The following is a 12,191-nucleotide window of genomic DNA, read 5'->3' on the forward strand; positions in this document are numbered from 1 at the left end:
GCTACTGACTAATGGACATATTAGGCTAAATTTTCCTTCTGAGACATTACCTGCGATCATTGACCGGCCTCTACAGTCACTGCAATTGACCCTAAAACCCGAGCTAGGATAAAGGTCATGACTGCTTTTGAAAACGTACAGTATCAAGTATCTTTCGCACCTTCTTTCAATACTGTTCATACAGCTCCGACCTCTCTAGCCTCTCCCAATACGACTACAAGAGCTTGGACTTGCTCGAACTTTTTTAAACCTGCTGAACTCATTGGAGCCCAAATTGGTGAAGCATATTCAAGATGTGGCTGAACATTCGACTTGTACAGAGTTAACATCGTGATGCTATCTCTGGACTTAGACATGCAATATATCCAACCACATGTTTGAAAAGCCTTACCCACCTTCAACTGGATATGCTCATCGAACTTTCCATTATTTTGGAGGACTACTACACCAATCCTTCATAGATGAGACCTGCTCAATATCTTTGCCTCCATTATCTACGAGTGGAGTATTCACCGGAGTTGACCCGAAGGTCATTGTGTGGAATTTCATTCCGTTCAGGGCCATATTACTCTCAATAACTCAAGAGTAGATTATTCTTGCTAGGTCCTTTGCAAGGCTAGTAGAATCTTGGCCATTCCTACCAGAAACTAACTTTGTATCGTCAGCATAAGAAGAGAGACTGGTAGTAATTCTAAGCTTTTGAAGCTGGGCAACGAATACTATAAAAAGGAGGGGGGCCTAAAGTGGAGCCCTCGGGAACACCTGATTTGACATCATGTATGTCACTAAGGGACACCTTCACAATATTCGAAAAGAGAAAAATCGGCCTATAATTACTTGGGAGCGATTTATCTCCCCCTTTAAAAAATTGGAACAACGTGAGCTATCTTGAGTGAAGATGTAAACTTGCCCTGATCCAAGATGCAACGCTTCAAGTTCGAGAAAACAGGAACAAGAACCAGTGAACATCTCATCAGAAGTTGAGATGTCACACCAGCTATCTAAAAAATTGTCCAAGTCTGACTTGAAAGATACTACCGGATCAACGAGGCTTACGTATACTCTACGAATATTAGAGGGAAGCAAATTAAACAATGAAGGAGCCCGAGAAAGAAGAGATGTGGACTTCATTGTTCGAACTAGCCTGGATTCTCGAAGGCTTGAAGCTGCTCTGAAAATGCATATTAAGCCTCTACGGTCACTAGCATTGACCCTAAATCCTGGATTGGGACAAAGCTCATGGATGCGTTTGAAGACGTACAGTATCAGATACCTTTCGTACCTTCTCTGAACACTGTACAGGCCCAACTTTTTTAGCCTCTCCCAATATGAGTGCTCGCTCATATCCTCAATGTTCCTAGTAAGACAACTTTGGACCTGCTTGAGCTTTTGCAAACCTGCTGAACTAATTGGAGCCCAAATGGGAGAAACATATTCAAGATGAGGCTGAAAAATCGACTTGTACAGAGTTAGTATCTTGATACTATCTCAGGACTTAAACGTGCGATGTATCCAACCACATGTTTGAAAAGCTTTGCCAACTTTCAACTGGATATGCCAAATAAATTACATAATCCAAAACACGTTTCATTGGACACGGCATTGACCTCTAATATCTACGTTAACTCCAAATATAACTATCTTGTTAACTATACAATACAATGAAATTATCGTCAATGACCATGGTGCTATTGTTGCTCCCGTAAAGGAGGTTCTATCGTATCGGCACCTGTTCATGTTATACCTGAATATTAGCCTCTTGTAAAAAGACAAAAAGCTCAAATCCCCGATATTTTACACCTCTCACCAAGGTTCCTTCAGGTTCAGAAATAATTCCTGATTTTTTAACAACTTTCTCGAGTCCAACAACTCTTTATTTCAAAGGCAAGATCCATTTTCGGGAACTGAACAAACTTCGATCACCATCATTTTTGCAAATATGTTGAACTTCTTCACAGAGGAATATATAAGAAGTCCAGCATATCGGAGCCCTTGGTTGATTTTGGAATGTGCCATCTTCTTGACCTGCCCCTGAATTTGTTTGCGAATTGCCCACCAGCCAACTTTTGTTCGGCCATAATTTAGTGAGTTTGAATGGCTTTCTTGGACGAAAATGCCACTCTGTGCAATTCAGTCTAGACACGTGCAATCAAACAGAAAGACGACTGGATCCAAATGTGCATGATCATCTGGCGAAGACAGTTGAAAGTTTGCTTGTTTTTTTTTCAAAAGAACCACTCAGGAAGTTGAGATTGGACCTAGTAGCTGTGAAAATAGTCAGGGCAAGCAAACTCTCGACCGCTTTAAGCTTTGAATTCTTGACCTCCAAATACATTCATTCCCTGAGCAACAGCGACAAAATTGCAGTAATTTGTTCCTTTTTTTCATCTCATCTCAAAATGGTGCAATTGTGACGACCCAAAAACAAATACTCGTTTTTTGGTTGTTTTCTCTACCCCCAAGCGGTAGTTACTTTTTTCGCTCTCTGAACATCCGGAGGAAACTTGAGGTTTTTGGGGGTACACTTCCTAGAAATCGACAACATTTTGTGATAATGCACGCTTAATCATAGCGATATTAGTGGAATAAAAACGGCATTTGAACTTCAAACGATTGGCATAGATTCGCCTGCTCCTTGTGAAGAATTTCCGATCTGCTCCTTCTTTTCTTGGCTCCTTTCAAATTCAATTAAAAAACAGAGCCCAAAGAGCTTTCAGCGCCTCGAACAACGCTACCTTGTTTAGGTGCGAACAAACAACCCTCAGAGCGTAATAAAGGACTCTTGTGACGTGATAGTAAAATTACTTTTTTTTACTTTTTTGAAGTTTTCGTCGAGCAAAGAATTTCAGTTTTGGAAACATTTTGATTTGAAGAGTAATGATATCCAAACACCTCCCCAACATGGGAAGCTAAAAATGTGCATGTGGCAATGTTGTGCAAAGACAAAGACCATGTGGCTACACGATGGTCAAAAGCCCTATCAAGTCTTTAGAGTAATACCCAAAAACATTTTGGCATTTTTCTTGCTGAAAAAAATCATAGGAACAACTTTGTTAGTTTATCAAATTCTAGCCCTCAAAAACGATCATGTATGAAGACATAATTTTTCATAAACCTAATGAATAAAAATTGGGAGCATACTTTGTTAGCACTTACCTTGAAATTATGACACGATTGATTCAACCGGCACTCAGTTATATGGGATTCAATGGTCAGATTTAATCGTTCTTGGCTCTAAAATGCCCTGGTTGTAGCTTGACTTAACTTCTCAGATAATAATTCCGATTTTCAAAATCACAAAGCATGTGCAATATATTTTTTTTCTTTTTCCTCCATAATCTCAATATAGCTCAAAATGTTATTTTACCTCACTCAAAACCCTCCAAATATACAAATATTTGAAAAATCATTTCAAAACCATTGAAGGCACTCAGTGTTCAACAATCGTTGCAAATTTCACAAAAATCAATGAGGCCTCAAGGGAGCAGTTTTTAATTAAATTCAACAAAATCTTCAAGAAAAGTCCAAATCTATATGATTGCCTTATCATCAAAAATTTCACTTTTAGTGTGTTTTAAACGACATAATATAGCGTTTTGAGCAATTATGAGATTATGCAAGAAGCAAAAGATATTTTTTTTTTTAACTTTTTCGATACCGAAACTCTTGATCAATTCCTTGGGAATTTAGGTTAACATATGACCTGGGCCTTTTGGAGCTTAAATAAAAAAAATGAAAATTGGGAAGCACTTAAAAAGATTACGATGATAATTTCCAAGTAAGTACTAAAGAAGTGTGTTTCCAAATTTCATATATTATGTTTTGAATTTTTTTATTTTTTGGTTGTTTCTACGTATGTCAGTTTTTTAATTGGACCAGAACTACATAAGGCAATAAAACCAAAGCTCTTCCTTATGATTTGCGAGCTAGAAAAATGCCAAGATGTGCTGAGTTATTACCATCAAATCTTTAAAGGGCATTACAAACACTTTGGCCTTCTATGGAAAACTTAGGAGTGGAATCATTTTGTCATAGAAAGAGATAAAAGCCGCAAACAATCCTTTTACATTCCCTTTAACATTCTGCAGGCCAAATTTCTGGTAAATGGTCTTGTCATTTTTACGTTCATGGCAATGAATAGTAAAAATAATCCACAAATGTTTTTGTTGGGGTGCAAGACCAAGCCACAGACAATTTGTAGTATAGGAGACATTTCACAAAATAATTGGAAAATATTTTTACCTTTCTTGGACTTGATGTAATGTTTTGATATTATTTGATAAATATCTGAATTCATCAACTTTGCCTTATTTTTGTGTAAAAGTCTTAAACCTCGGAGATGCCTCTGAAAAGTGTTTAAAATCACCAAGGCTTTTGCTTCTTTTACTCAAAAACTGGTCACCTTGAGCAGAACTAGGGAGGACCAAGTCTGACCGAACTTTAGACTAAAACAAATCGACAATATGTCAGTATTATTTTCAACAATATGAAAAATGCCGAAAAGTGTTGCAACTTTTGTCTTTGGATCCAAAATTAGCCACAAAACATTCAAAATAGCCTTTTTACGTGCCTTTTTGTTAGATTTCAATACTCTTATCTTTACGCTCAAACATTTTTTTTAAATGATTGTTTGGCACTAGACAAAAAGAAATTCCGAGCCCTTGTGATAAGTGGCTTGAGTGATTGAGTATATATTTGGAAAGTCTCAGAATTCCCTCGTTGCGCAATCTCTCTTCAAAACTGCACCTTGTCCACAATTCTTCTTTTTCCTTATCTTTTATTCACTTACGAAACCGACACTGTACTATGAATCATTTTTAATCCCATCTCGTTTTCAAAACCTGACAGTTAGACACTCGTAAAAAGTCCCATTAAGTAATCCTCCTTTGCTAAAGTCTTTCGTTAACAACATTAATTTACAGTATTTCTTCCAGAGCATACGGATGAATGACAAAACCAACCGTTTTGGCACAATATCAGAGCACATCATGGATTCTCTTCCCTGTTTCAAATCAACCCCAATGTCAATGCGATGTCGGCCTCATTGCTTTACTTGTATCGCCTAATGAATGGAAGTCTGCCACAGACCTGCTCCAATCGCTCGGGCTCTGGATTTCTAACAACCCATGATCGCGGCAACGTGAACGAGTCATGTACAGTACACACACGTACGTCGAGAGACTCCCATGTTCATACATAACCAATCTTTGTCACGAAACAAAAGCCTGGCTTGGAGATTCGCCTCTCCTTCCGTTCCTCCCTCCCATCCTAGGGAACACTCTTCAGTGCATGGACACACACATTGGAGGCGAAAGGAACAAGCCAAGGAAAACATTGAGAGGCTGGAGGATCGTCTTTTTTTTCTTTTGCCTCGCTCACGTTCTGTTTAGGACAAGTCGACACTAAGGCCAATGATATAGGACTCATTTTTCCTCAATGTGAACCATCAAGACCAAAAAGTTCCCCTTTTTTCCTCTCCGCGCGTTCGATTGTAGAAAGACCGCTTTGGGTAGGTAGGAAGGTAGTGAGTGAGTGGCAAAGCACCTTTCGTCTACACTTACACAATGATCCAAGATCGCTCGAGGAACTTGGTTCCATGTGGTTGTCAGAGTCATTGAAAGGGAAGGCGCGGGCCCAAAGTTCCTCTCTTATCTTTACGGGAGATCCTTGAGCATCTCTCGGTTGGAAAAGCAAGTCTCGAGCATCCCTTTTCTCGCTCAATCAGAGATCCCGCCAACTTCAATGTTGGACCGTCTCAGTGTTCCGAGAATGTTCCAAGCACACAGAACATCAATACTCATCGTCAGCGGAACGGGCACATCTTGAGCCTGTTAGTCTACATTCCCGGCGGCAATAGCCATTGTTCCAGGCTCGAAAACTTGGTTGGTTCCATTCGATTGCAGTTTTCGTGTCCTCCACGCCACGAGCAACTTCCCTTTTTTGGCGCATAATCCGAGAGAAAAAGTGACTTTTTTTTTCCACGAATCGGCAACCAAAGAGTGACGATCAATAGCGCCATCCACCTTGTCCTCGTTTGTGTACCATCTCTCTCGTTTTAGCTTGTTTCGTCGCACCATCATCAGCTTGTGGTGGTCCATGAAGAAGTAATTTTCTCTCCCTCAACCTTCTCGTGCGTCCCATGGACCGCATTGTTTGCTCCTCTACGAGACCGAGTCTACGTGTACGCAGTTGCTGCAGCGGACCTCTTTTTGCTTATTATGACTATGATGTGCTCGGCTTGTTTGCTGGAGCCAGGAATCCTTGTAAGTGAAGTGTGGAACAACTGGAACGAGCCTAATGGTTCTTCGTCAGTGCCTCCAAAGGCTTCGACGTGAGTTCAACCTACTCATATGGCAGTGAAATCCAGTTTAACCGCTCCTCCGGCCAACCTGGTGGACCTCAAGGTCGCGGAAAAGCGAAACATCAGAAACTGCATTGGCAACAAAAATGGGCAGTCCTGAGAGGAAATTGATGGTCGATTTGGAGGGAAATGAAGCTCAAGGAAGACGAAAAGCCCACAAACATGGGAACTCACTTGGATCGAGCCGATCGTGTCCGGACCTGACTGCCAATGGATTCCAAATCGACTGTGGCACTCCATTAGAAGAGGATAATCAGGCTCAAAGGGTAAGAAGGCCGGAACGATGCAAGAACCCTCTACCACTCCGGGTGGCCTCTTTGTTGGGTTGCTCAGCCATGCTGAAAATGCATTTTGGCACCACTGAAAGATTTCGGGGTTCGATGTATAGACGGGCTTTAGGTAATTCTTCGGGGATGGGCCTTCTTAGAACAATTCCGTCGGAGGCCGGCTTTAGGGATAGAAGAGGTTCATTGGCTGCATGCAGTTTTCATCCAGTTCTTCGAACAAATGGCTCCTATCTCTCACTGTCACCCCGAGACAATGGTTCTTGGTTCTAATATGACCAAGTCTTGGTTTCCTTTTTGTCTTGGGTCAGAATGAGGCCGTCTGCCAAATTGATTAAACTTCGCTCGCCTCGTTTCAGTTGGCAAGGTGTTTAGCCACCATTGCACTCGTTAAGCTGACAGGTATTAAGCGGGTAATTTAAAACCTCTTTGGAGAGCTCCTCATCTTGCTCTTGTAGCTCGTCATTTTCCATGGAACGAGTTTGTTGGATGGTGGTGGAGGATGGTAGGCTCGTCTTAGATTTAGTCTCCAAGTCTCTTCACCTTCTCAAGGGAGTTTTTCCCCGAAAATTTCAGTCAATTAGGCCCTGGAGAAAGGCCGAATTCTAGTAAACGTGCGTGCCATTCTACAATTTCAGTGGGCTGGCAGCACTGTTGAAATAACTTTAACGACTCCTCGAGCCCTGATCAGAACTTCAGACTAGCGTGTTGTAACTCTTCCAAGAAGGCTCGAGCCATTTTCTCGGTGAGATCGGTGTCTTTAGATCAACGAGGTTTAAACGAGCTGTTTAAAGCGAGGTTGAGCCAAAAAGAACTCTTTCTTCGATTCGTAGATGTTGGGTGTTTAGAAAAAAAAAAGGAGGCTGAAATGTTGGTCCAACAACTCCAAGGGCACGTATTATACTTAAGATTTGATCTCTAAATCATTTGCTGAAACTCGCCTTTCAATTTGTTGATCGCAGTGCTACAAAGTCTGTGGGGCTTGTCCTTAATCCGATGAAAAGGCTGCTAACGAGAATCTCATGTAGACGTTCTGGGCAATTTAGTATGCAAATCGTATTGGAGTTTAAACGTTGTCACCCGGAAAGCCTCCTTGGCTCTTGGGAGCTCGGGAACTTCTGGTGACAAGATTAGGCACAAGTAGCAAAACTACGCATTACCTTCCTGAAGGGTGTCCTACTTTTTGCCCCCTTCACTTTAACGAAGTTTTTAGAGCGTTAGCTGGAATATCCGGATACCAAGCAAACTTGCTTCTCAAAGGATTTCAAGGAATAACACCCAATTCGTGTATTGCTACTTGGTCACAAGAGATAAGTTCCACTTGTTTCCATGGATACACGCAGACATAATTGTGTGCTGCGAGAATGGTGTCCTCCAATCTGTCACACACGTCTCAAAAAGGCTCTTCTTTTGTTGTGAAACGTCCAATCTCCACGTCAGAGAATGCGGATGGTCAGTTTTGACACTGAGTGTGAGAGATGTTAGTCCATTTTTATCTCTTTATGATAATTTTATTCAAGACTCAAGCCCATTAGAGCCTCCTCTTTTTCAGCATTCCTACACAAACTAAATGTTGTGCAAAGAGAAGAGAACAGGGAGAATCTAGTTTCCAGAGACGGAAATACGTTTTTCTTCGTCGAAGAGAAGGCGGGAAACTCAAATCTGAGCGAGGAGCGTAATTTGCAAAACGGGCGGATTTTATCGGCCTTCGTCGCCATAGCTTTGAAAACGCTTACACAGCTTTTCTCACAACCGTATCCTCACGTGCCCGTCATCAATTCGAAATCCAAACAGGATTCAAAGTTTGAAGTTAGCACCGAAAAAAGAGGCGTTGAACCTACATCAAAGGCAACTTCAGCATACCCCGATGAACTTTGATATTGCGGGATTCCCCTTTCCTGGTCTATCTCGCGCCAAAAGGCCTGTAAAGTTTCTAAGAAAATAGTGTTTAAGATGGATGAGCGAGCCCATTATCTATCTTCCTTGGCCTCATTGTTCACTTCTGCCCTCCCTGGAGGAAAATAAGTTAACTTTTCTTCCTCATTCTGTCATTTCTTTGTCTCACGTTCTACCTTGGGCCTTCAAGGTCCAAGCTGAGCTTTGAGAGATTCTGCCTCATCCATCTGTCTTGGATTTTGCTTGTTATATCTACTCACCTCAATGACTCCGTGGTTGGTCTCTTTTCAGGCTTGGGAACTCTTAAAGTCACCCGACCATCTATCAATTCATTACGGTGGCCCTGAATTTGGTGCCTGTGGGGAAGAAAGAGCCAGAAGAACCCGACGAGGCTGGGGCGGATGGGCGAAATCCAGTTGGCCGCGGGGCCAAGCTCATTTCGACCATTTATCTTGCTCTGACAAGTTGGTGTCGGCCGGAGAAGGGGCCGCCAACACACCAGCCCGTGCAGACTTCCTCTCCTTGGGCATATCATCACCTTCACCGACTGATCACTATCGTCAGGCTTGGCCGAGTGGAACTGATCCCGGAACAAGTGTGCCAGTGGTGGAACTCGACATTGGGGCGGAGTCTGCCGTATATTCCAATGAGATTAGAGCCGAGGCCTGGTCGGATCCGTCCTTAAGAAGTGATACATCGGAAGCCCGGATCCTCCTTGTCACGGGATGTCTGCTGTGGATGCCCGTCCTTTGTCTTGGCCCTCTCCTTCCCTCCATTTATCCCATTCTAGTGGGCATTGAGTGGCCCCCCAGAGATAACTGGATAAAGTTGTCGTCATCAGAAGATGTGGCAGCCGTTCCATCTCATCCTTCGAATCTCGTATCTCCGTCGATGCTCTTATCGTGTCTTTTCTTCTCAGCTGCAGTATTCTCATCCTTATTCTGTGGGCGTCGCCATTGCCAAGGTTTCCTTCTGATGGGAACTCTCGCCCTACACCCTTTCATTGGCCTTCATTATAACAACGCAGGGGCCAGGGCCAGTGTCCTGATCCTAAACTATCTCATTTTGGGTGGCTTAGCTTTAGCCATGATCGAGACCGGACAGTTGACTTGGCTCATGGATCTACAGTCTCCAAAAGTCAGACGAGGACGAGAACGGGGACGAAGACCTAGAAAAACACTCGTAATGCAGCATTATCTCATTTCACGTCAAGGCCTTGGCCACATTCTCTGCGGACTAGTTATTACATTGACTTTGTGGGCTTCCTCCACTGTTCATGGAAATGCTGCCAATTCTCAGGGGCGTCTTCTTGGGCCCTTCCCCGAGCAAATACCATCCATCCGCGACGCGTTGCCAACAAACCGGTCCATTCATCCGGCGAGTACAGGGACGATTGGTCACTTTGCTCGCAAGAGGGTCCTATCGACACCTTCCTTCAAAACACATCGTCTTTGGAGCACTTTTGTTTCGCTTGGTTGTGGCTGGAACACTCTATTGGGTTGTTGCCTCATTGCATCCGGGTGTGCCACGGTTTTGAGCGTTTTAGGTGCAATTTGTTCACGGACCATTGAGTCACACTCCGAAGGCCACCGACAGTTTACCCAAGGGATGAAGAAAAAATGGGAAAAAGAGTCCGTTGGGAACTTCTCATTTTACCCCGTTCTCAGAGGCGTCTTCAACGCCTCCACCCAAGCCTTGTGTGGTAACCCGCTATGGAACATGATCAGACATCTCGGCCTTCTACAGGGTTTCTTCTACTTGAATTTCCTCAAGGTAAACCATTTTTGAAAACTCTTCACTTGAGTTTTGGGAGCGAAGAGGAGCCGAGCTCAAAGGAACGGGGAAACATTGATTTTTTTTCCTTTTGAAGCTAAACCCCAAGTAGGACAATATGGAAAGAAGTAACTTCATGCTTAAAGGCCAATTTCGAAAATAGCTTTTTAGCGTTATCAGATAAGTGCGGTCTAACAACCTTACAGCCTACTTTGACGCACAAGACGCTTATCCAAATTGCACAATTTTACGCTTTTGCGCCAATCAGTTTTTTCCTGTTTGTTCCTATCTTTGGTTTAATTTTGAAGGAAACACCGAGGCAAAGTCCCTTTTGACCTCTCCTTTTCTAGCCCTACAATCTTGGAAATTAGCCCGGGGCATGAGGCACAATTATCAAGCGCATTATTACCTTCATATTCAGAGTTGAGGAGCTGTTCCTAATCTGGGTCTCCTTGTCCACATTTAGGTATTAGCTGGGAAGTTTTTTTTGACATGCAAGTTCACCTCTGGAACATTTTCCTGGAGAGGCATGTACGTTTTTCTAGCATGGAAAGTAATCAATTCTTCTCCAAAGTAAAGTTATGGAATACCAATGCACGGTTCTCCAAATCCAATTCCCCAGTGCAAACACATTCTACTTCTTTCCCCAAATGGACTTCTTCGAATTTCCCGAGGCCACATTGTTGGGCGATTCGATTGTCATATCGGAGCTCATACAAATAATCTATTATATTGTATTGTAGCCCACAATCCTGGTAAGCCTAGACCAATACCATCTTGGACCAATACTAATGGTTTATGGTACATCTCAGACTTTGGTACTGTGGATGCTTGGGCATTTAGCCGAGTCATCCATTCCTTGGCGGTTCCCTCTCATGGGTAAGAAGAACGATTTTGGGAGCACGGGAACATTTTTAGTGGCTCAAACTTGGTCCTTAAATTGCTTTTGTTTAGGAGTGAACACGTTGTTCCATATTGGATTGGTGTGGCTCACGTCGTCTCTGAGGTTTCAAAGTGGGTTCAACGATTTCCTAAAGTTCTACGCTTTGTCATTCGTCTGGGGATTCGTTTCCGCGAGCTGGGACTTCATAACTCTGAGTAAGTAAACGATGTGTCTGGAACGTGGAAGCATCTGGAAAATCTGTTCCAAGGATCGAGTTTGTTTACACTTCGAAACGTCGTCAAAAACGCCAAGACTGGAATTTGGCAATTCTGACCTAAAGTTTCTGGGGTCGTTTCGGCAATGAAATTGGAACATGGAACGAACGAACGCTCATATTTTCGTTCGGCCCACAATGCTTCCTCATCTCACACGTTTTTAATAACGAGCCGTCTTTGGCAAACTCTTTTTCCCTTTCGGTCCCATTCCATAGAAGGGAGGAAGGAAAAGAGACCATTGTGTTCCAACGTGAGTGGCACATCTTGTTAGTGCCAAAATTGGATCAAAGGCACACAGAGGGGCCTTGAATAGACAACTAGAATGAAGGGAGTCTTTATGAGCGTTAAATTGGGCCCTGGACTAGCCTTGCACTTAGTCTGGATTAGCCCAAATTTGGACCACTTTCCTCCACCTGGAATTGGATCCAGATTTCCCCCTCTTCTTCTCGCTCCAAGGATTCCCTACTATTCAAACAGAGTCTCGAAGTTATTACCTCTCCTTTGAAAAAGCGAGGCCTTGTGGCAAATGTAAATAGTCGGGAGGCCAGCGGACCCAGTGTCCATTTCCAAGATGATATGTTTTGGAACTGGATGTGACAGGATTGGCGACAAGATAGCGCCAACGCTTTCGAAGCCTGGTCACAACAACATGGAAATGACTACAATGACAGATGAGCGAGTATGTGCTGTACAATGGACGAACGCTCTTGGCCTTGACG

At 42.9% G+C, this 12,191-nt stretch overlaps 1 protein-coding gene across 1 annotated transcript in view; it reads left to right on the forward strand.

Annotated features, from left to right (window-relative positions):
* The first annotated feature begins 5,773 nt into the window (after window positions 1-5,773).
* Window positions 5,774-12,191, forward strand: part of LOC131886358 (uncharacterized) — a 7,746-nt gene continuing 1,328 nt past the window's right edge. Inside the window, exons 1-4 of the mRNA XM_059234655.1 lie at window positions 5,774-6,627; window positions 8,833-10,314; window positions 11,058-11,193; window positions 11,269-11,412. Of these exons, the coding sequence (XP_059090638.1) occupies window positions 6,448-6,627; window positions 8,833-10,314; window positions 11,058-11,193; window positions 11,269-11,412 (1,942 nt within the window). The 5' untranslated portion in view covers window positions 5,774-6,447. The remainder of the gene's footprint in view (window positions 6,628-8,832; window positions 10,315-11,057; window positions 11,194-11,268; window positions 11,413-12,191) is intronic.

Source organism: Tigriopus californicus, chromosome 9 (assembly GCF_007210705.1).
Source record: "Tigriopus californicus strain San Diego chromosome 9, Tcal_SD_v2.1, whole genome shotgun sequence".
In the NCBI taxonomy this organism is placed as follows: domain Eukaryota; kingdom Metazoa; phylum Arthropoda; class Copepoda; order Harpacticoida; family Harpacticidae; genus Tigriopus; species Tigriopus californicus.